Here is a 23919-nt window from a genome sequence, read left to right on the forward strand (position 1 = left end):
GCTGTAAACCAAGATATTGGCCTGTAAGTGAGAAAATCTCTTTCTCTCTCTCTCTCTCTCTCTCTCTCTCTCTCTCTCTCTCTCTCTCTCTCTCTCTCTCTCTCTCGTGTGTGTGTGTGTGTGTGTGTGTGTGTGTGTGTGTGTGTGTGTGTGTGTTATACGGAGAGGAGACGGTGGTGCTCAGTACAAATTTAAATAAGTCTGTTTCTGACACTTTATGCTTTACTTGCAACAGTGTTGACCTACACCGAGCAGTGAGCAGTCTTTTGGCAGATTGGCAATAGGAAACAGAGTCTTTGGGGGAGGGGAACAGAGAGCGAAGGCAGTCCTAGACAAGTCTCCACCCAAGGTCACTGCGCCCGCCCAACAGGCGGCGAACCGGGGAGCTGTCTCCCGGAAGGCCCGCCTCACCAGGGTGCCCAGGCATCTCTCCTTTAAGTCCCGACGCGTTGCCTTTAAGGCTTTGGAAGAGTCAGTGTACCCGTGTGCTGACAACGGAGTGCCCCGTGTTTTGTCCCTTGTCGGCTGCCGTGGGCAGACCGGGCGCGAGGGCGGGGCACGGGGAGCGGCGGTGGGGGGTCAAAGGCTACAGCGCGCACCACGTGGGCCGGTGACTCCGTCCTTCCCGCAGCGGCCGCGGCGCGCAGGGCACTTGGGTTAGTGGCGCGGCGTGCGGCGTGGACAGGCTAGCCGGACGCCCGCTCCCGCCATGGTCATCAAGACGGACGAGTTGCCGGCGGCCGCCCCGGCCGACAGCGCCCGGGAGCACGGCTCGCAGGCCGGCGGCAAGGGGCGGCCGAACGCGGCTGGTGAGTGGGGGCCGGGGCAGCGGGGCAGCGGGGCCGGGGCCCAGCCGGGCCGGAGGACTCGGGGCTCGGCGGCAGTAAGACGCCTTCCCTCCGCGTCAGTGTGGGCGTTGCGCTGGGCCGCCCCCGCCCTGAAGGTCACCTTCACTGGCACCCCTCGGCCGCGGCCGGGACTCCGCACGTGGGGTCCGTGGAAGGGCAGCCGCGGCGGACACGCGCGCGGGACCGCGGGGGGCACGTGCGCGCACACGCGGTTTGGTTTCAGGGTGCGCCCCCCGCCGCAGACCCGATGGACTCGGCGGCCCCACCCCCTCCGTGCCCCTGCTTGGGGAGCCCTCGGGCTGGGGGTGGGGGCCACCGACCCTTGAGGCCCAGCTTCTTTCTGGTCCTCTTCGTCCTAGACGTTTCTGTGCGGTAGAGCTGCAGCCCTGTGAGTGGAGGCTCAGTTCCGAGCTGCCCAAACTTGGACCGTGGGAAGAGCCCAAGTTGGGGTGTGTGTGTGTTATGGGGGGTTTGTCTCTGATACCTTGTTAGAGACAAGGGTGTAACCCCAGGTCGTCAGGCCGCGATCTCAATTTTTTTAGTTATTGGCCTTCACTTGATCTGGGGGGAGGGGAGGGGTCCTGCCTGTGTGTGTGGGGGGGAGCAAAGCCTAGCCCTTTGGCAGGGGGGAGGTGTTTGTGTCTGAACTTGATCATTAACCTGCCTTATTGCGAAAAGTGGGTCAGATCAGAGCTGCTGTTTTTAAGGCAAAGGTCATTAGTGTGGAGTGGAGCTCCCCCGTGGGGGCTGTGGCAGTGGCTTTGGGAGTGGCCGAGGCTTGTCTAGGGGTGGGGCCTAATTCTCTTGTGTTTCCCTGGGGTTCTTTCTGTTCTTTTCACCAAGTCTCAGACTCCAGCCTTGAAACTGGAAATCCCTTCCTATGGTCTCCTCACTTTCCCTCGGGGCCCCAGACTGGCCCTTTCTATCCAGGATGCCAGTGAGGAGTGCAGACCCACTTCCTCTCTTGTTCTCTTCAGATCTCCACCTAGGAACTTGGCTCATCTTCATCAATCTTCCGGGGTACAGTGAGCAGAGTAGGGCTGACTTGGGAGTAAGGATGGGCCTAACACTTGCTAGGCAGTTTGTCACCACAGTGGGGGCTTACCTTGCCTAGATAAGGCCGGAGCATGGGCAGAACAAGAAATGCCGAAAATCTACACAGAGAAACCTTGTCTCAAAAAAAAAAAAAAGAAAGAAAGAAATGCTGAAAATATCATCGCTCCGAATCCATGGGCTGGCTGAGTAAGAGGAGGCTGAGGCTGCCCGTTTTTCCCCTCCATCAAAGAGATCTGAAGAGATATGAAACAGCTTGTCCAAGGTCACAGTGATTTCATTGTCTAGTGAAGCATTTGGCTTTCCAGTTCATGGCTAGCCTGACCTAGAGGAAGCTGAGATAGGCATGCCGGTTTAGCATGTGTGTGATTCAGGGAACTTGGGGGCTGGAATGGTGGAGGAGTTTTGGTGAGTACCCAGCCCCTGAGGGGCTGTTGGGGGGGCAGCGGGGAGCACTGGGTTGGGGTCAGGGTATAGCACATCATCTTGGGGACACAGGGCTTTTTAGTGGGTAGGACCTTGGCTTCTGTGTCCTCAGAAAGCCATCTTGGATCCCTTCAAAGGAAGGAAGATAAATGGGGTGTCTTCCCCCTCCCCTGCTCCCCACCCCACCCTACCCCCGTCAGGCTTCTGCAGGGTATCACAGTCAGTGCAGGCCCCCCCTAACCCCTTGGATCCTGTTTCTGGAAGCTTTCCAGGACCTTTGAGGAGGGGATCAAGGCAAGCAAGGGTCAGTTACCGTCTTAGGAATAGAGTAGATTTTAGGGGATAAGAGAACAGGCAGGTTTGTCAGGTTCCTTCCGCGCAGGGGAGGGCTCCCCGAGTTGGGCGTGGAAACTGAGGGGGACTGGCAGAGTAGGGGAGAACTTAGGGGCTTATAAGCTCTCCAGCAGGGTCTTAAAGCTCTTCTTTGGGTGCTGTCTGAGGAAACAGTGAACCCATACTTGGCCTTGAAGACCCGCTTGTTGTCTGGGGAATCAGGAAGAAGCTAACCAGGGTCTTCCATAGGCTGCCTGGGCGCTGCTGTCCCCTTGCCTTGAAGCCCTGGGTTCCTCGATGGAGTGATTGATGTCTCTTTTCGGGCTCTACTTCCTGCTCTGGCCTTACCTGCTGCTTCCTTAGCTAGGGTGTGGCCTGGCATGGCCCCTGAAGACTGTCAAACTTGGGGAGGCACACAGAGGCTACTTGTGGTCACTTAGATTCCTGACTGTGACCATCTCTGGCCAGTGCATGTGCTGTCTCTTCTGGAGACTGCAGAGTAAGTTAGCACCTGCACCAAGAACCATTCAGGCAACTGAGCCACTTGGCAGAGCACTGGGGCCTTTCACTTTCCCTAAAGCCTAGGTCCTCAGAGGTGGCCCTGGATCTGAGTGCAGGGGAGCAGAGCCCTGGGAGCTCTCTGGCCCTGTGCACCACCTGGACTGAGTCCTCAGGCTTGCAGGGGGCAAGGCGCTGCTGTAGCCTGGTCCCTTGCAGAGCTCTAAAAGTCGGGACCAGGGATTCTGACACACCTACCTTTTCCTCGGCTCAGCTTCACAACCTTTTCTTCTGTGACCTTGGACAGCTCACTTACCAACCTGGGTGAGAAGGGTTGGCTGATCTGAAATGGTCCTTCTGGGGAGTGGGCCTGGAGTGGGCGGGCACTGGCTTAGTGCAGCCAACTAGAATGCAGCCGCTGTTAGTTAGCATCCTTTGACATTGTTGCCAGGCTTCCCCGCTCCCCTTCTGGGATTCTTGCCTCAGGTCATAGTGTGAGGCTCAGAACCTGCTCGGGTTGAAGAGAAGCCAAGGGTCTGCTTAGCCATTCCTGGGACTGGAGGGACCTGGTGTGAGAGCCTGGCTCCACTTCCACCCCCATGCTGGTTAGTATGGATGCCAGAGCAATCCTTACTGGGCCCTGGCAACAAGTCAGAGGCCCTGCAAAGGCGCCCTGGCGAGGCTGGGCATGCTGCTTCTCCATGGTGTGATGGCCTGCAGCCTCTTGCTGGCAACTCTGTCTTCCCCAGGAGAGACATTTGGTTTTCTCCTGGCGGCGCACAGGCTGCTGGGAAGAGAAGAGGTAATCTGCCAGCTTGAAGTCCCGAGGCTTGGGTGCAGTTGTCCTCTGGGAGTTTGGGGGCCCATCCCCCTCTCACTAGAACCAGTCACTCTCAGGAAGATGCCAGCTGCCAGGTCACCTGCAGGGGGCAGCAGGAGCCAGAGGCCCTGGCCAGTCCCTTGACCTAAGAGGAAGGCAGGGTGTTCTGTGTCGGCAGCTGGTGGACAAGGGGTGGCTGTCTCATGGCCTGGGCCCGGGTCTGTGCCAGCTGTTGTCAGCAGCTGGCTGAAGCGGTCCTGCCCACCAGCACTGTGGGTGGAGCTGAGGAGAGGACTTCCTTGCTGAGCCCGGCTCCTGCCAGCCCACCGCCTATGCCTTCTATCCTAAGGGGCCCAGGTACCCCAAACGCTGGATTCCTCTCCCCTACTGGCCTCACTAGCAGTGATCCCTTTTCTGAGGCGTGTGGGGAGGTGGGCCTACGTGCTGGTAGCAGTTCTTTTCTGGACCCTGGAGCCGCCGGGGCCTCCTGGCCCTCACCCGTCCTTCTGCTCGACCTTGAGCAGAATGCGAGGCAGGGGGAATGTGCCCTTCCCGGGGCTGCCCCGGCAGGCCTGGCCCCAGTGAAACCTGAAGCCAGCTGGAGCTCCAGCCCCAAGCCTCCCAGCTGCATTACCACAAAGGTAGAAGTAGAGACCGGAACAAGAGACAGAGGCGGGCCTGGGCCTGGGCCTGCGCAGGGGAGCTGGCTGCCTTACTGCCATGGCAGTCCTGAGACTCCAGAGCCAAGAAGAGCACAGCTGATGACTGCTCCAGGTGGGCTTGGGGCTGTGTGGACCCAATGACTAATATTACTTGTCACTAATCCTGTGGTGGAGAGGCCTCTGGGCCCCTTGGAGGAGAGGAAGCCCCTGGGGGAACATTTCTTTCAATTTGACTATGCCAGGATATAGGTGCCTGGGCTTAGGAAATAGGGCTAGGGGTCACCTTGCCTTTCCCCTCTTTCTCCGTTGCCAACACTTGGAGGAGCACCGGCTGTCCGCTAAGGTCCAGGCTTAACTGCCTGCTTTCGTATCTCCAGAGCTCAAAACTGGGTCTCTGTGTTGAGAGGGCCTTTCCAGCCTCTGCCTCCATTCTAGGTGATTGCCAACCTGGAAAGTCACCTCCAGGGACCCAGTGAGGAGAAGCTTCTCCTGTCTGCACCCCGTCTTGTTGCTCTTAGCATCCTCGCCACTGTTGCTGCCTTGGTCTGCTCTGCTCTTAGAGCCAGACAGGGGTACACTTTGAGTACTTTGTTCATTTCTTTTTTTCTTTTTGTATTTTGTTTTGTTTTTTGAGACAGGGTTTCTCTGTGTCACCCTGGTTGTCCTGGACTCACTTTGTAGACCAGGCTGGCCTCGAACTCACAGCTGTCCGCCTGCCTCTGCCTCCCAAGTGCTGGGATTAAAGGCGTGCACCACCATGCCCGATTTGTATCTGACATCCTAAAGGTCCTATTTACCAACTGTTAATTTGAGGGCTACAAGGAAAGAAGCCTCACACTTCTCTCCGTGTTCCCTGGTGGCCTATCTATTTTGAGTCTGTACTTCCTTGAGGGCCTTGATTTGTAGACAGCTTTGGGGTCTTGTACCCTGTTACCTCTCCTGGTGGCAGAGTAGGAAAGGGACCCTGGAGTCAGGGTGTGTTAGCCTGACATCTACAGCACAGCTGTTCTTCTGGAACAATGCTACCCAAAGCTGGCGTGGTGGGGTTGCAAGCTAGGTGGCCTTTCTGGGTCTCTGTTTGCGAGGTTGACATCCAGGCATGCTGGAGCTTTCTGAGAGGATGTCCTTGGCTTCCCAAGGGTGGCGGGCCTCTCTTTTGTTCCCCTAGTGTTGCGGGATGGGTAGGGTTGTCACCTGTTTCTCTCTTCCCACACCATATTAAGTTGAATGCTGTCCACAAATATTAGGTATGAATGTAGGCTAGCATTAATTAATTTGATATCTTTTCATTGAGCCAGGATAAGGCAGAAGGTACAACAGAGCTGCTGATGTGAACAGCTATCCACTGCATAGCAGAGTGAGGCCTCTGGAGGCCCTGCATGTGTCCCGGCAGTGATGGGGCTGGTGCTTCTGCCAGCCGGGGTCATTTCAGCAGGCTTTGGAGAGAGATTCTATTCACCTGGGACTTAAGAGTTGGAAGCCAGTTGTAGTGGTGCACTCCTTTAATCCCGGCACTTGGGAGGCAGAGCTACTACACAGAGAAACCTTGTCTCAAGAGAAAGGAAAGAAAAGAGTGAGTTGGAGTTTGCTCAGTGGCCCAATATATCATGGATGATAGAAAGATCCAGCAGAAGCTATAGAATAGTTCAACAGGGGCCATTGTGTAGTGTGTGTGTGTGTGTGTGTGTGTGTGTGTGTGTGTGTGTGTGTAGAGGGGGCGTAATCGAGCACAGAGGTGAGAGGGAAGGCAGCTGGCAGAGCTGAGGCTGGTTTTAGGCAGGTGCCTTTGAATGCTGGCCCATGCTTGAGTCATCAGTGGTTTGCCAGAAGGGTCCAGAAAGTATGCTTTTGATGTTGGAAAACTGTACCAAGGCCGTGGCTGCAGAGCCTAGTACCTAGGGTTGGTTTGCAGGGTTAGTGCAGGTGATGGGCTCCTAAAGAGAACAGGAGCCTGGTCTGTGGCATCTTGGTGCATTTGTCCCTGTTGAGGAGCGTGGACCAGGCTAGCATTGGCTATGTGAGCTTACAGGTGGGAGGGTATTTGAATCCATATGAGAAATGAGGTTAGGAAGGGCTGGGGTCAGCCCATAGCTCAAGGTCGCTGGAGAGAACAGAAGAGAAGGCAGGGAGCAGGGAGCGGCCTTGCTGCCAGAGAAGGTTGCTGTGTGGCATTATGGACCTGGGTAAAGAGCGGTGGGTGGAAAGAGGGCACAGTGTGGAAAGGGGATGGCAATGGTCTGCCCTTAAGCAGCGAGGGGGCTGGGATGGATGCACTTCTAACTGGTATGAAGGAAGAAAGCCCCACCTGCCCAGCTAGGCCCATCTGACTCAGCTCTCACCTTCCCTCAGCGCCCCCCTCAGTCATGCTGTTGAATGGTGACTGCTCAGAGAACGTGAAGAAGGAAGAGGGGACATCTGAACCACCCAGGGAAAATGGGCTAGATGAAGGTGAGCCTGGAGAGGAGACCACTGGACAGGAAGTCATTGTCATTCAGGACACAGGCTTTTCTGTGAAGATCCTGGCTCCTGGCATCGAGCCCTTTTCCCTGCAGGTAAGATGGAGGAAGATGTGCTGGGGACCAGGCCTGAGTCTGCTGCTGGAGAAGAGCATATTTGAAAAGCTAAGCCTTAGTACTCAAGGAGGGAGAGGCAGGCACGGTTCTCTGTTAGTTCAAGGCCAGCCTGGTCTGCAAAGCTAGTCCAGGACAGCCAAGGGTGTCCAAAAACCAAGAAAAGAAAGAGAGAAAAAAGAAAAAAGCCAGCCCTTGTCTATGCATGCACTGGGCCTTTGGGCAGGAGGCTGAGGGTCTTGGCCTTTGCCCCATCTGAGCTAGCACAGTGGACGAGGCCAGGTTCAAGTCATTGTCCCATCACTAGAGGACAACCAGCAGCAGTGACTTGCAAGGCCGGAGCCATTTGCTCTGGGGGCCTTAGCATTGCTTCTCCTGTTCTTTATCCTCCAGTTGAAGGATTGCTCTTGGTTTCTGTAAGTAGTTTAGGTTTGGGATACGAGAGCCAAGCTCTGTCTAGTACACTCCCATAAGTGTGTGTACAAACACAGATGCAGATGAACATGGTAGTCTTGGATAGGGCTTGGAATTTAACATTTAAAACCCCCAAAGTAACAAGCTGGGTAGTTGGTATTTATTCTAGGAACCCAGGTACTTTGGCCTGGCAGCAAGGAGGTATTGATGCTCTTGCACCCTGCCATACAGTTTCTTACCGGAGAGCCTTTTCTCCCTGACAGGTATCTCCCCAGGAGATGGTGCAGGAGATCCACCAGGTGCTCATGGACCGTGAAGATACTTGTCACCGTACCTGCTTCTCACTACACCTGGATGGCAACATGCTGGACCACTTCTCAGAGCTGCGCAGCGTGGAAGGGTTGCAGGAGGGCTCTGTGCTCCGAGTTGTGGAAGGTGGGTCCAGATTAAGCTGGCAGCTGCCAGACGAGGGCCGCAGATAGATACCGTAGCAGATACCGGAACTGCTGTCTCTGAGTTCCGTCTGAGCACGTAGAGGGCTGTCTCGCCCTTCCTTTCTACTTCATGGCCCTCAGTTTAAAGACCCACGTCTCTGTTTTTAAAAGTCTGGCCAGTTCCAAACTAGGGTTGAAATCAGCTTATCAAATTCTGAAAAGGTAGATGCTACCTCTTGAGGAACCTGAAAGTTTTCTAGCTCTCTTTGTTTTGGTTTGTTTTTTTTGTTTTTGTTTTTGTTTTGTTTTGTTTTGTTTTTGGTTTTTCAAGACAAGGTCTCTCTGTGTAGCCTTGACTGTCCTGGACTCACTTTGTAGACCAGGCTGGCCTTGAACTCACAGCGATCCGCCTGCCTCTGCCTCCCAAGTGCAGGGATTAAAGGCGTGCGCCACCACACCCGGCCCTGTTTTGTTTTTATTCTGAGACAAGGTCCCTCTATGTTGCCCTGGCTGTCCTGGAACTTGCTTTGTAGACCAGGATAGCCTTGAATTTAGAGAAATCTGCTTGTCTGTGCCTTCCAGTGCTGGGGAGTTTCATAGCTCTTGAGGGAGGACCTCAGTGTCAGCCCTTTGCAGAGCTGTCTGCTCTGGAATGGGGAGATTACTTTGGTTGGAAAGAACAGATGGAGAAAGCAGAGCACAGTGCTTACGCCTGGAGTATCAGCACTTGGGCAGGAGGATTGCTGGAACTGGAAGCACACCTGGGTTACAGAATGAGACCCTGTCAAGCTGGGTGGTGGTTGTGCACACCTTTTATCCCAGCACTCAGGGAGGCAGAGATAGGCAGATCTCCCTGAGTTCGAGGCCAGCCTGACCTACAGAATGAGCTCTAGGACAGCCTGTCTCAAAAAATAAAATAAAATAAAAACACAAATTAAAAATAAAACCCAGCAGGCAGGGTGGTTTGTGTCTTAATATTGGCACTTAGAGGTAGAGGCTTGAAGATCACTGTTAGATCTAGGCCAGCCAGGGCCACATAAGACCCTGTCATAAGCTTTGTCACTTTGCTCCTCTCCCCTGCAAAAAAAGAAATCTTAAGCTACCCCATCAGCTGCAGATTCAGCTTAGTTCTGCACCTTTCCACTGCCACCTCAGCACTGTAAGCGAAGAAAGCTGGGTGCGGTGGCTCTGTGATCTTAGTACTTGGGAGGCTGAGGCTGCAATAGCATTGAGTTCAGAGAGAGATCTTAGCCAGGCGTGGTGGCGCCCACCTTTAATCCCAGCACTCAGGAGGCAGAGACAGGTGGATCGCTGTGAGTTCCAGGCCAGCTTGGTCTACAATGCGAGTCTAGGATAGCCAAGGCTACACAGAGGAAGCCTGTCTCAAAAAAAACAAGAGAAGAGATAGATATCTTGCCTCAGATTTTCACACCGCCCATGAAAGAGCTCAGTAAATCCCTTTGCAAGGCGGGCTGTTTCCGGTAGGGCTTCAGTGACGCTTTGCCCTTCTCTTGTCAGAGCCTTACACAGTTCGTGAGGCCCGAATCCACGTGCGCCATGTGCGAGACCTCCTCAAGAGCTTGGACCCATCTGATGCCTTCAATGGAGTTGACTGCAACTCCTTGTCCTTCCTAAGTGTCTTCACTGATGGTGACTTAGGAGGTGCGGGAAAAATTGGTACTTGGAGTTGTGCAGAGGGACAAAGACCCACAGGTCATTTTTATGTGGTGGGGCTGAGGGGGTTGCTGAAGTCAAGGTCAAGGCAAGCCAGGGCCGTGTTAAGTCTCAGAAATAATTGGTTCCTGGTGACCACCTGCCTTGGGTCCCTTAGACAGTGGGAAGCGGAGGAAAGGCCTGGAGATGGACCCCATTGACTGCACGCCCCCCGAGTACATCCTGCCAGGGAGCCGGGAGCGCCCGCTGTGCCCCCTGCAGCCCCAGAACCGAGACTGGAAGGTAAGACTGCAGAAGCATCAAGGAAGCAAGGCCCGGTGGGAGGGTCCCAAAAGACCCATCTGCTCATGCTCTGTCATTTCTGCAGCCCCTGCAGTGTCTGAAAGTGCTCACCATGAGCGGCTGGAACCCACCTCCTGGGAACCGCAAGATGCACGGAGACCTCATGTATCTGTTTGTGATCACCGCAGAGGACCGGCAAGTCAGCATCACTGCATCTACCAGGGGCTTCTACCTGAATCAGTAAGTCTGGGCAGGGTCCCCACGTGCCATGGTTTGTCCCCTGTTCTGGGCTTAAGGATGAGTCCTTGGCCCCTGCTCAGTGACCCCTCTTCCTGCAGGTCCACGGCCTACCACTTCAACCCCAAGCCTGCCAGCCCCCGCTTCCTCAGCCATTCCCTCGTAGAGCTGCTCAACCAGATCAGCCCAGCCTTCAAAAAGAACTTTGCTGTGCTGCAGAAGAAAAGGTAGCACTTTTACGCCATTGTGCCCTGCCCTGTCTCCAGTCAAGGGCTGGACCCCACGCCAGCACCACCTCTGCCTGAAGAAATGGTGCTCCAGTGTCCCAAGAGTCCCCGGTTCATGGGGCACAACAGCCCTGCCAGAGGTGCCCATTGGCTCTGACTTCAGGGTGGCGTCTGTGGGTAGATGCCAGAACAGTGGGGGGCCTCAGAAGAGGAGCCACAACTGAGCACTAAACTTGGCGGGGTGTCCCATCTCCCCATTCCCCCACCTGCCACAGGGTCCAGCGCCACCCGTTCGAGAGGATCGCCACCCCGTTCCAGGTATACAGCTGGACGGCCCCCCAGGCAGAGCATGCCATGGACTGTGTGCGAGCCGAGGACGCCTACACCTCGAGGCTGGGCTACGAGGAGCACATTCCTGGACAGGTGCTGCCCAGCCCCGTCCTCCCTGCCGGGCTCCTTCTATTTGCCTCCCCAGAGGCTCCCTCCGATCTCTAGGGGCCTGCCTGTCCACAGGGAGGTGGAAGACGGGGCTAGCACAGAGCAGGTCAGGAGCCACAGGCTGAGCCGCCCTCTGCCTCCCTGGCCCCTCCACAGACCCGGGACTGGAACGAAGAGCTGCAGACAACAAGGGAGCTGCCCCGCAAGAACTTGCCTGAGCGATTGCTTCGAGAAAGAGCCATATTCAAGGTGTCTGACTGCAACCTCGTGCCTACCTGTTAGCTGGGCTTGTGGGTAAAGGGAAAACTGGAGCTGGCACTGGCCTAAATTGTGGGCAACATTGGAGCTGGACCTGCAGGGTGTCTCTACCTCATGCCTCCTGGAAGGACCACCTCAGGTCATTTTTGTGGCTTCACTGAGACTTTTTTTTTTTTTTAAATGAATACAGCATTTTGCCTCCACGTATGTCTGCAGGCCAGAAGAGGGCACCAGATCTCATTATAGATGGTAGTGAGCCACCATGTGTGGTTGCTGGGAATTGAACTCAGGACCTCTGGAAGAGCAGTCAGTGCTCTTAACCTCTGAGCCATCTCTCTAGCCCCCCACTGAGACTCTTGAGACCAAATAAAACAGGGGACCCGTCTTTATGTCTTCCGTGACTATATGGTGTTCTCACTGAGCCACATGCTGCCCTGCTGGGGCCCTGCTGGGGCGTTGCCCATGGAGTGTGCATGCATGCAGGCAGGCACACATGCATAATGTGTGAGTGAGTGTTCATTCAGAGGGCAGCTGGTGGGAGCCAGTTCTCTCCTCTGCAGGTCCAGGGACTTGGCCACGGGCACCTTTACCTGCTGGGCCATCAGCCCCACACATTCCCTTTTATTCCTGAGTTGTTTTTTCAGTAGAAGTGTTGTAGTTTGAAAAAAGTCTTTTGGATTTGGTTTTTTGAGACAGGGTTTCTCTCTCTCTCTCTCTCTCTCTCTCTCTCTCTCTCTCTCTCTCTCTGTCTCTCTCTCTCTCTCTCTCCCCCCACCCCCCACCCCTCTTTTTTTCCCCCTCTGTGTAGCCTTGACTGTCGTGGACTCACTCTGTAGACCAGGCTGACCTCAGCGATCCACCTGCCTCTGCCTCCCAAGTGCTGGGAATCCAGGCATGCGCCACCACGCCCAGCTTCAAAAAAGTTTATTTTATTTTATTAATTTATTCATATTATATCTCAATTGTTGTCCCATCCCTTGTGTCCTCCCATTCCTCCCTCCCTCCCGCTTTCTCCCTACTCCCCTCCCCTATGACTGTGACTGAGGGGGACCTCCTTCCCCTATATATGCTCATAGGGTATCAAGTCTCTTCTTGGTAGCCTGCTATCCTTCCTCTGAGTGCCACCAGGTCTCCCCATCCAGGGGACATGGTCAAATATGGGGCACCAGAGTTCGTGTGAAAGTCAGTCTCTACTCAGCTGTGGATAATGTCCTGTCCATTAGCTAGATCTGAGCAGGGGTTTGAAGTTTACTGCACGTATAGTCCTTGGCTGGTACCATAGTTTGAGCAGGACCCCTGGAAAAAAAGTTTTAAAGAAATGGTGCTTTTGTCCTTTTCTAAATATGAAGAAAGTGAGGCAAGGGTTCCTTGCTTCTCAGACAGAGCCCGGCTGCCTTTACCATCTAGGTAACCGAGCGAGGCCAGGATAGGTCTCGGTTGGTGCTCAAGTATCTGGGGCCCGTCTCACCGTCCCAACCTTGGCCTCCCCAGGTACACAGTGATTTCACAGCAGCAGCTACAAGGGGCGCCATGGCAGTTATTGATGGCAATGTGATGGCCATCAACCCCAGCGAGGAGACCAAGATGCAGATGTTCATCTGGAACAACATCTTCTTCAGCCTGGGCTTTGATGTCCGGGACCACTACAAAGACTTTGGTGGGGACGTGGCAGCCTATGTGGCACCCACCAATGACCTGAATGGTGTTCGTACATACAATGCTGTAGACGTGGAGGGGCTGTACACACTCGGCACAGTGGTAGTGGATTACCGTGGCTACCGAGTCACAGCTCAGTCCATCATCCCTGGCATCCTGGAGCGGGACCAGGAGCAGAGTGTTATCTATGGCTCCATTGACTTTGGTAAGACAGTGGTGTCCCACCCACGCTATCTGGAGCTGTTGGAGCGTACTAGCCGGCCCCTCAAGATCCTGCGTCACCGAGTGCTCAATGACAGAGATGAGGAGGTGGAGCTCTGCTCCTCGGTGGAGTGTAAGGGCATCATTGGCAATGACGGGCGCCACTACATCCTTGACCTTCTGCGGACCTTCCCACCGGACCTCAACTTCCTTCCTGTGCCTGGGGAGGAGCTGCCTGAGGAGTGCACTCGTGCTGGCTTTCCCCGAACCCATCGACATAAGCTGTGCTGTCTGCGCCAAGAGCTAGTGGATGCCTTTGTGGAGCACAGGTGAGGAGAGGCTGCTTCTGGCCTGCACTTCACTGACAGTGTAGCTGGCTCAGTTAGGGTCATGATCTGTTCTGAGGACGATCCTGGAAGAGAGAAATTCCACCCTTCTTCCTAGAACCCAGTTCTGCACCCTTGCATCACAGATGCAATTGTAGACTAGCAAGTGGCTAAACCAGCTCTCCCAGCAAAGTAGTCTGGGCTCTTAAGGAACCTTTGAAAATCTCATGGGCTGGTTCTGAATGCTTGCAGTGTAAACATGAGGACCTGCATTCAAATCCCCAAACCATTAATAGACAAGGGTGTGTGGAAGCATGTGTCTGGAACCCCAGCACTGTGGGGAGGGGGGCAAACAGGATAGTCATAAGCATTTGTTAGCTGCTACGTAGCTGCAAGTTCAGTGAGAGGTCCTGTCTCGAGCCGGGTGGAGAGTAATGCATCAAGGCACTCGGTGCCCTTCTGTAGCTTCTGTGTGCACATACACACCCATACAGAGACATCCAGAGTCAGGCGTGGTGGCGCACGCCTTTACCCAGCACTCAGGACACAGAGGCAGGTGCATCTCTGTGTGTTCCAGGACAGCTCAGGCTGCAGAATAAGGTCCAGTACAGCTGCAGCTACCCAGAGAAACCCAGTCTTGAAAAGAAAGTTAAAAAAATAGAGACGGGAAGGATGTCATAGCATAGGGCTGGAGAGTGGGCTCAAAGTGTTGGTGCTGCTGGCACTGGCTGCACCCATCTGCGTGTCTCCCGCCATGGTGAAGCCTTTCTAAGTGTCCTTGGCATCCCCGTTCCTCTCACTTTAAGAGCTCTGGTCACGAGCCTCCCCCCTTCCCCACACACCCCAGCTATCTTCTAACTGGGGAGTTGAGTGTGGGTCTTTGTATTTCTTTCTTTCTTTTTTTTTTTTAAAGATTTATTTATTTATTATTATGTATACAGTGTTCTGCCTGCATGTACACCTGTAGGGCAGAAGAGGGCATCAGATCACATTACACATGGTTGTGAGCCACCATGTGGTTGCTGGGAATTGAACTCAGGGCCTTTGGAAGAGCAGGCGGCACTCTTAACCACTGAGCCATCTCTCCAGCCCTGTATTTCTTTTTGAGGCAGGGTCTTGTTGTATAACAGAAGCTGGCCTAGAACTTCCAATCCTCCTGACTCAGCCTTCCTAGTGCTTGCTGGCTCACAGATGACAACGTCATACTTTGGTTTTGCTTTGACCTGCTATCTGGCACAGGCATGCATGTATTCCCACACAGACTGTGTGCCCGTATTTACAGGAGACAGTGTTCCCAAATGGCAACATTTTCTTGCCCCCAAAGACCTTGAGCCTGGGCCTACCTTTTTTGTTGTAGTTGTTTTGTTTTGTTTTTCAAGGTAGGGTTTCTCTGTGTAGCCATGGCTGTCCTGGAACTCACTGTGTAGACCAGGTTGGCCTTGAACTCCAAGATCTACCTGCCTCTGCCTCCTGAGTGCTATGATTAAAGGTGTGTGCCATTACTGTCTGGCTTTTTTTTTTTATAAAGAGTTAATAATCACTATAGCTATGTCTATGAATGTTTTTGCCTACATGTATGTATATGTACCATATGTGTGCCTGTTTCCCATAGAGGTCACAGGAGGGCATTGGGTTCTCTGGAGCGAGAGTATAGATGGCTGAGAGTCGCCACAGTACTGGGAATTCCATGTGGGAGAGGAGCAAGTGCTCTTACCTGCTGAGTGGCCTCTGCACTCCCTGCAGCCCTGATTGAGCATTCTGCTCTGCTGTGTTCCAGGTACCTTCTCTTCATGAAGCTGGCCGCCTTACAGTTGATGCAGCAGAAAGCCAGCAAGCTTGACACCCCCACCTCCTTGGAGAATGGCAGTTCTCCTTCCTCAGCAGAGACCAAGTCTGAAGACTCGATAGGACCTGAGGCAGGAAGTGAGGAGGAGGGCAACAGTGTGAGTGGCCTCGCCAAGGTGAAGGAGCTGGCAGAGACCATCGCCTCAGATGATGGCACAGGTGGGGTTGCTGCTCTTATTTGGGAGAGCCCAGCCCAGTTCTGGCAGCACAGTCATGGGTGGCTTATGGTCTCTGAGAGGCAGGCAGACATTCCTAGCGTGAGCAGCTGGGCAGGAGGCTTGTGGTAGCCCAGCTCTACCTCCTACTCTCACACCTCTCCGCAGTAGACCCTCGAAGCCGAGAGGTGATCCGCAATGCCTGCAAGGCTGTTGGCTCCATCAGTAGCACGGCCTTTGACATTCGTTTCAATCCTGACATCTTCTCCCCAGGCAAGTGAGGGTGGATAATCATCATGGGATGGCCTAGGGTCCTCAGCAGCAGAAAGCTGCCCCCCCCCCCCCCCCCGCCCAATGTCACCTGCTGGGCCAGCTCAAGCTTTCCTGCCCTACTTCCCCAGGGGTTCGCTTTCCTGAGTCCTGCCAGGATGAAGTTCGGGACCAGAAGCAGCTGTTGAAAGATGCAGCTGCCTTCTTGCTCTCCTGCCAGATCCCTGGTTTGGTGAGGATGGGTGTGAAGGCTGGCGGGGGGCTGCCAGAAGGGACTGCTGCAGGCCTTGGGCCTCATCCTTCTTGGTCTCTAGGTCACAGGTAGTGCCTTCTTACAGCTGCTGCAGTTGCCCTGCTGACGCTGAGGTTCTGGTCCTCTGAACCTCAGATAGCAGGGGCCTAGTATTTGCTGTCCAGCTGATCCCACTAGCTTTCCGCCTAGGCTCCTGAATGGCAGGCTTGCTTCCTCCTGGCCACATAGCCCTCGGCCAGCTGCCCTGCTTGTCTTAGATGATGAGCCTCAGGACAACTGGAGTAAAGCTGGGGTTCCTTCCCACATGACCAGATGACCTGTGCCACTGTGGGTCTGAGGTCTGTACCTAAGGAGCCAGGCTGCTTCCCGATGGCAGGGTCACTCTTCCTGTTCCCTTGTGTAGCAGACAGGGACAGGTTCCTTTTGGCCTGTCAGGTTTTGTCTCCTTCCCTCTTCCTCATGGAAGCCAGGACCTTAGCTCTGTCCTTCCTTTAGGACTCTAGGGAAGACCCAGCAGGGAGGGCAGAGGGTTGGGACTGGTCTTGACCTGATGCAGCCCCACAGGTAAAGGACTGCACAGAGCACGCTGTGCTGCCCATGGACGGGGCCACGCTGGCTGAGGTGATGCGCCAGCGTGGCATCAACATGCGATACCTGGGCAAGGTGCTGGAGCTGGTGCTGCGGAGCCCAGCCCGTGACCAGCTGGACCACATTTATGTGAGTGGGGTTTGGCTTGGGAGGTGGTTGCTCCTGAGGCCTGGAACCTGCCCCCGACTTCGTTCTCTGATCCCTCCCCCAGAAAATCAGCATCGGAGAGCTCATCACACGCTCCGCCAAGCACATCTTCAAGACATATCTCCAGGTGCTGCCACTCTTCCCCAACGTGGTGGGGCCTCCCCGGGTGGTGTGGGGCCTGTCGAAGAGCCCTGGGTGGGGGCTTAGGGCCATCCTGACGTCAATCAAAACTTGGCTCAGGGAGTGGAGCTCTCAGGCCTCTCAGCTGCCATCAGCCACTTCCTGAACTGTTTCCTGAGCTCCTACCCCAACCCGGTGGCCCACCTGCCTGCTGATGAGCTGCTCTCCAAGAAAAGGAACAAGAGGAGGAAAAACCGGCCTCCAGGAGCTGCAGACAACACTGCCTGGGCTGTGATGACCCCCCAGGAGCTCTGGAAGAACATCTGCCAGGAGGCCAAGAACTACTTTGACTTCACCCTTGAGTGGTGCGGGCATAGGGGACAGTGGTTCTGACAGGTGTAGGAGGCTTGGGGGGCGGGGTTGGGGTCAAAGGGCAGTGGAATGAGGACAGTGGGCAGACTGGCGTAGCTGTGCGATTAGCATGGGGATGTGGGGCTGGCTGTGAGGGTTAGTGCTGAGCGGGGGGGTGACAGTGGTTAGGGGCTCTGGAGTTCAGCTGTCCAGAGTGGCAGTTGGGGGCCAGGCTGCTCAGCCTCCACTTCTACCCCCAGCGATTCTGTGGACCAGGCTGTGGAGACCTATGGGCTGCAGAAGATAACACTTCTCCGGGAGATCTCTCTGAAAACTGGGATCCAGGTGGGCCCTCCTTCCCAGCCTAGGCCACAGGGCAGGGGGAAGGGAGCTTGCTTGAGATGGTAGTTTCTGGACACATGCTGGGAGCCTGGGAGGTGCTATCCTTCCTAGTACAAGGCTGAGGCGTGGGGTGTTGGGCCCTGTCCCCAGATTCTGCTGAAGGAGTACAGCTTTGACAGCCGCCACAAGCCTGCCTTCACTGAGGAAGACGTGCTCAACATCTTCCCTGTGGTCAAGCACGTCAACCCCAAGGCCTCGGATGCCTTCCACTTCTTCCAGAGTGGGCAGGCCAAAGTACAGCAGGGTGCGTGGCACTGTGGGCTGGGGGAGATGGGAGTATCTCTTGCCCAGCCCTGACCTTGCCCCCTGGGCTGCCTCGTAGGCTTCCTGAAGGAAGGCTGTGAGCTCATCAGTGAGGCTCTGAACCTGTTCAACAACGTGTATGGAGCCATGCATGTGGAGATCTGCGCCTGCTTGCGTCTCCTGGCCCGCCTCCACTACATCATGGGTGACTATGCTGAGGTGTGTGGGCGGTGGCACCTCTGCTGTGTCACAGAATTAGCTGGGGGCTGCATAAAGGGTCTGGGGGCTCCATCCTCCCCCTGTTGAACCAGGGAGAATGTTCTTCCTTGGGCATTGAGGCGGGGAGCAAGTGGCGTCCAAAGAGCTCTACAGTTGTTCTGTGAGCTCACTGGCCCTTCACTTGCTGTCCTTGAGAGAGCTCAGTAGCTCCCTGTGCTCTGCTGAGGTGGGCATGGCTCAGGGCCGCTGTCAAGGGTAGATTCTGAGCCTGTGAGAAAGAGCTGTGGCACAACCATGAGAAGACCAGCAGCCAGTCTTCCTCAGTACTCTGTGTTTGTGTCCCAGCTGTTTCATTGGCCCCAAGGCTCTGAGAGGCTGTTTTGGGGGTCATTGTACACTAGACCCCTGCTCCCTCAGTCAGAGGCTGTCCTAAGGAAGCTTTTTAGAAATTAATGTCTTTTCAGTGCAGTTTTAAGTCTGCTCTTATTTGCATAGATTCTTTTGTTGTTAGGAAGCTGCAGAACGAGTTTTGGATGGTCTCAGTGTGGCAAAGAGCTCCACAGTCACAGCAGCTGTTGTCATTCTGCAAAGGATAGAAATTGCAGGCTAGACCATGTTGTGTGGGGCTGCTCAGTTGGGGATCAGTGCTCACCTGAGATTGATACCATCTCTTTCTAGGCCCTCAGCAACCAACAGAAAGCTGTGCTGATGAGTGAGCGGGTCATGGGCATTGAGCACCCCAACACCATCCAAGAATATGTCAGTAGCCACCCTGGGGTTGGTGTGTGGGTGTGGCTGCCTGGGACCACCCTGACTCAACATGACCCCATCCGCAGATGCACCTGGCCCTGTACTGCTTTGCCAGCAGCCAGCTGTCCACAGCCCTGAGCCTCCTGTACCGTGCCCGCTACCTCATGCTGCTTGTGTTTGGGGAGGATCACCCTGAGATGGCATTGTTGGATGTGAGTTGTGGAGAGTGGCTGAGCAGACCATGAGTGGGCAGTACCTTTGTGCAAGGGGGGGCGGGTAGGAACTGGCTGGATCCCACCCTTATCCTCCAGAACAACATCGGGCTGGTGCTGCACGGCGTAATGGAGTATGACCTATCCCTACGGTTCCTGGAGAATGCACTGGCTGTTACTACCAAGTACCATGGGCCCAAGGCCCTTAAGGTGGCTCTCAGGTGAGGCAGTGCTGGCCGAGATCCCCAGCAAACTTGTGGTGGCACAGGGAAGGGACCCAGTTTTGCCTACTGACTTAGAAAAATTCTCTGACGCTCTGCCGGTGCCTTGAGCCCTGGCCTTGAGTGGTTCCTTGGGAGCTCCAGGGAGGGATCTGGTCCCAGGTGTCTCCACCTCCTTTGCCCCATGCGTTCTGCTCCTTCCAGCCACCACCTCGTCGCCCGGGTTTATGAGAGCAAAGCTGAATTCCGGTCGGCCCTCCAGCACGAGAAGGAAGGTTACACCATCTACAAGACACAGGTGGGCCTCAGTCGGGGCTGTGAAGGTTGGGCCTGTGGCCGGGCAGCTCTGACCCCCTTTGCTTTGGCGCTTGTCCTTTACAGCTAGGTGAAGACCATGAGAAGACAAAGGAGAGCTCGGAGTACCTCAAGTGCCTGACCCAGCAGGCTGTGGCCCTGCAGCGCACCATGAACGAGATCTACCGAAATGGCTCCAGTGCCAACATCCCGCCCCTTAAGGTGTGGACCTGGGTTGAGTGGGTGGGTCCAGCGCCCTGGCCTCTTGCCAGGCCACACTAACCTGACCTTCCCCACCACCTTCAGTTCACAGCTCCCAGCATGGCCAGTGTCCTGGAGCAGCTCAATGTCATCAATGGCATCCTTTTCATTCCCCTCAGGTAGGCCTCTGCCCCTTGCCACAGTCTGCCAGTCAGCTTCAGTGCTCTGAAGGTATTGGCAGTGCTCAGACTGTCAAAGCATATGATCCACAGTAAGAGTGCTTGGGATTCTTCCCAGACACTGTGATCCAGGAAATACGTAGCTATAGTGTTTTGTTTATTTTCCTTTTTTTTTTTTTTTTTTGAGACAGTTTAGTACTAGCCCAGGTTAGCCATGACCTCACTATGTGTATAGCCTAGGCCAGCCTCAAGCTTATAACAATCCTGTTACAATCAGCTTTTCAAATGTTAGGGTCACAGTTGAGTTGTGTGCCACTCCCTGGTTTCTCCTTTCTTTTATTTATTTATTTATTTATTTATTTATTTATTTATGAGACAGGGTTTCTCTGTGCAGCCTTGGCTGTCCTGGACTTGCTTTGTAGACCAGGCCAGCCTCGAACTCACTGAGATCCGCCTGCCCCTGCTTTCCAAGTGCTGGGATTAAAGGCGTGTGCCACTACACCTGGCTGTTTCTTTTTATTTTTTAGTACACCTTGTTCAAATTTTCTTTTTCTTGATTTTGTTTTTTTGTTTGCTTGTTTTAGCCTAGGTTTACTTCAAAGTAGCTATGTAGCTGAGAATGACCTTGCCTCCTGTTTCTGTTTCCCAAGTAGTGAGATTCCAGGCTGTGTCACTGCACCTGGCCTTTAGTTTTTCATAATTATTTTGGTGACCTTTCACTTCTAGTACATAAAAATGACTCTGTTCTAGCCGTCTGCCTTCCCGTCAGCTAGCCTTTTGAAAGCTCCCACAGGTGTTGCAGTGCTTTGAGAGCACCTCCCTTCTGCATGTGGGAGCGGCTGCTGGTGGGCCAGCCAGCACTGGAGCAGCCCTGTCCTGGTTGCTGCATAGAGAACAATTGAAGTTAGGGGTTGGGATGGCACACCCTCACCAAATGCTGTGTCAAGTGTAGGGAGCACTGACCCTCTAGGAGGAGGATCGCTCCATATAGCTCCACCAGCTGAAGCCAAGCGCTCAGTCGAGCCCAAGTGTCAGTATAATGGAAGCTGCAGGGTGGCAGAGGGTCCAGGCTACCCTGACTCCACCTTCGCTTCCTGATGTTCAGCCAAAAAGACTTGGAAAATCTGAAGGCAGAGGTGGCACGACGGCACCAGCTCCAGGAGGCCAGCAGAAACAGGGATAAGGCCGAGGAGCATAAGGCCACTGAGCCTGAGCCAGTGAGAGCCCTGGAGGACATGGGCCCCTCTCAGACTGCCAAGGAAGACCCTTCTTCCCTGAACGTACAGGGATAAAAAAGGAGAGAAAGATGGACAGTCAAGCAGCCCCATTACCCGGTGATGCAGACAGATTCCAGGAGAAGGGGCATGTCCTGCAGACTGGGAGAGGAAGCTAGTCCTCCACTCTCCACCCCCACCCTACCCCACCCTCTGCCTGGGGCCCCGGCCTGGCCTTCCTGCCCCTTAAAAATGTTTTTGCACTGGTTCAATGAATATTCAATGCAGAGGCCTAATTGAAGACACGAGAATGAAGCGTGTAGGCATCAGCTCTAGCTGGGGTGCAGGTGCCCCCAGCCTCCCCGTCCTCAAGCAGGTGTGTGTGTTCATGCCTGTGGATGTCTTGCTCCGTCCTTCCTGATGTATATAGCCCAGTCAGTGCTGAGTGGATGACGTGCAGATGCAATTTCTCAGGTCATTTATATGTTTGACATTATGGCTGCTGCTTTTGTTGCCACTACCCCTGGGCCCAGCCTGGCTTAAAGTCCGGGCTTAAGCCAAAAAAGATGGGGGCTTTGATGTATCCTGGGAGCGGGGGGCAGATCTCTAGTAGGATGCAAGGTGAGACCTGCAGTGGCTGTACTGTGTTCGGGCCTGGCTTACCTATAGCCTCAGGGTGAGGGGAAGGGGCCAGCAGCGGTGGACCCCTCATGCATCCATGTGCCTGGCCTTGGCCAAGCAGGAAAGGAGGCACTGCCACAGGCACTTGCCTCCCTGATCCCTGTACCCCAGGTGGGCATAACCTTGGGGGCCAACAGTCTGAATGTATCTCCCCATTTTAACCCGAGCTGCCCTCGGGTGAGCGGTGGGGACCCAGGGCTGAATTGTGGATCCCAGGGAAAGTGCCATGTGCAGGAGTGATTGTCACCTCTGTGGAGCCAGGCTCCTTACTTGGTCTTTGCCATATAAGCACTTCCTCAAAGAAGCTCTGAGGTGGTGGGGTTCCCATTGCCCTGGCTGCTCTCTCTCCCTGCCTGCCTGCCTGGCTTCTCTTTGTCTGCTGTCCCTGAAGGAGGAGGTGGCCACCCTTTGAGCCTGAGGGAGCTGTTGTAGGCAGAGCCTCTATTGGGGCTTTGCTGGAGCTGTCCAGGGACCTTGTTTCAGAGGGAATGGGTGTGAGCCAGCAAGGCATCCCTACAGCTATCAAGAACATTTTCTTGTTTTTAAACCATCACGTCTTCATTTCACATTGGAATAAAGTGAGTTTTTGAAACCTGCTGCCCCAGCCTCTCTGTGTGCTCTCTGGGCCAGGCTCCTATGTATATACTGGGTCAAAATTTAAGGTTGTGTATATCAGATCACTAGGTGGGAGCTGGGCCCTACACAAAGGGAGAGGGGCTGGGGGCAAACTTTGAGTCCTGTGATTTGGCAGTCTTCTGAACATCTAATTGGCCAGGCCTGTACCTCCTTCCCTTCCCTTGTAGCAGGTAGCTCGGGCAACACTCAGTGCTTGGAAAGCAGAAAAGAGGAGTGCTGGTTTTGTAAATACTGTCAGCCAGCTTATGCAGAGCTAGTGAAGTGAAGAGGTTGCCAACTAGCCACATTGAAGTCACAGTCAGCACTTGGGTCTCATGCATGCTTGAGCATGCTTTCTGACTTCATGATGCTCGGGGATTCCAAAATCCTACAATTCCTTTTGGTTTTTTTGTTCATTATGTATAGTGTTTTGCCTGCATATACCCCTGCAAGTCATAAGAGAGCATTAGATCACATTATAGATGGTTGTGAACCACCATGTGGTTGCTTGGAATTGCAGTCAGGACCTTTGGAAGAGCAGCCAGTTGTTCCTAACTCTGAGCTATCTCTCTAGCCTAGCTAGAATTCCATTTCGATATGCCTTTGGTGTCTTCAAGGATTGATTTATTACATATACAGTGCTCTGCCTGCAGGCCAGAAGAGGGCACCAGATCTCATTATAGATGGTTGTGAGCCATCATGTGGCTGCTGGGAATTGAACTCCGGGCCTTTGGTGCTTTTAACCACCGAGCCATCTCTCCAGCTCTGGTATCTTAAACTTTCTGAAAAATACTAGCCCTAAGTTATGGTCCTTCTGCACCCCCAGCCCCCGATTTCTCTGTAACAGCCCTGGCTATTATTGACTTGCTTTGTAGATCAGACTGGTCTTGAATTCAGATTTGCCTGCCTGTCTCCCAGATGCTGGGATTAAAGGCATGTGAGACCATGTCCAGCTATGTGGCCTTTTTTTTCTTAGACCAGTGGAAGAAAGATGTACCTGATGTTGATACTAAAACCTAACATATGATTTGACCATTTAAGCCTACTGTGTATATTCACTATGATCTTTATAGTCTCATGCTGTATTTGGTCATTTGAGGCAAGGTCTCACTCAGCCTTGACTTGCTTTGAACTCCTGATTACAGGTGTGCACCGTAATGCCTGGCTCATTTTGTCCTAAACATATTCTCTGGCTCTTCTTGGACACATCACTTCTGGAAAGGGACAACAAAGTGAGGCTACCCTGCATGAGTTTAATTACCGTTATAATTTAATCAGGAACTTACTAGTCACCATAGAGGCCCATTTTTCTTGGTTTGTTCCCTTAAGCATACTGGTGTTATTAAATACCTTTGTAAGGTATTATGGGGGAGGGGTGAGAAAGAGGGCTCAGATGTTAAGACCATTGGCTCTTCTCCTGGGAGACCCAGGTTTGGTTGCCAGCACTCATGGGGAGTTTACAATGGTTCCAGTTTAAAGGGATCTGGCACCTACCCTTGGACACTGGGGGGGGGGGGGGGAGACACAGTACACATATACACACATGTAGGCTAAACATGTAAAAATCTTAAACATTATGTGTAGATACATCGGTGAATGCAG

At 54.0% G+C, this 23919-nt stretch overlaps 1 protein-coding gene across 3 annotated transcripts; it reads left to right on the forward strand.

Annotated features, from left to right (window-relative positions):
- Window positions 1–469: 469 nt before the first annotated feature.
- CLUH (clustered mitochondria homolog) lies at window positions 470–22299 on the forward strand. Of its 3 annotated transcripts, none has more exons than XM_084802872.1 (26): window positions 470–809; window positions 6990–7192; window positions 7888–8059; window positions 9577–9720; window positions 9890–10014; window positions 10100–10254; window positions 10353–10478; window positions 10754–10901; window positions 11073–11165; window positions 12666–13360; window positions 15135–15361; window positions 15529–15630; window positions 15759–15859; window positions 16445–16597; window positions 16680–16742; window positions 16856–17100; window positions 17347–17431; window positions 17579–17732; window positions 17811–17950; window positions 18629–18709; window positions 18787–18912; window positions 19012–19133; window positions 19338–19431; window positions 19515–19649; window positions 19734–19807; window positions 20913–22299. In XM_084802872.1, exons 1-26 carry the CDS (start codon window positions 710–712, stop codon window positions 21097–21099), a joined length of 4050 nt encoding a protein of 1349 aa, XP_084658998.1. In that variant the 5' UTR covers window positions 470–709; the 3' UTR covers window positions 21100–22299. The 3 variants fall into 3 exon arrangements, with proteins under 3 accessions (XP_084658998.1, XP_084658997.1, XP_084658996.1); XM_084802871.1 differs by having other exon boundaries at window positions 471–809; window positions 15526–15630; XM_084802870.1 differs by lacking the exon at window positions 470–809 and adding an exon at window positions 4161–4752 and having other exon boundaries at window positions 15526–15630.
- Window positions 22300–23919: the final 1620 nt, after the last annotated feature.

Source organism: Acomys minous (genome assembly GCF_964271855.1).
Source record: "Acomys minous genome assembly, chromosome: 12".
NCBI lineage: Eukaryota > Metazoa > Chordata > Mammalia > Rodentia > Muridae > Acomys > Acomys minous.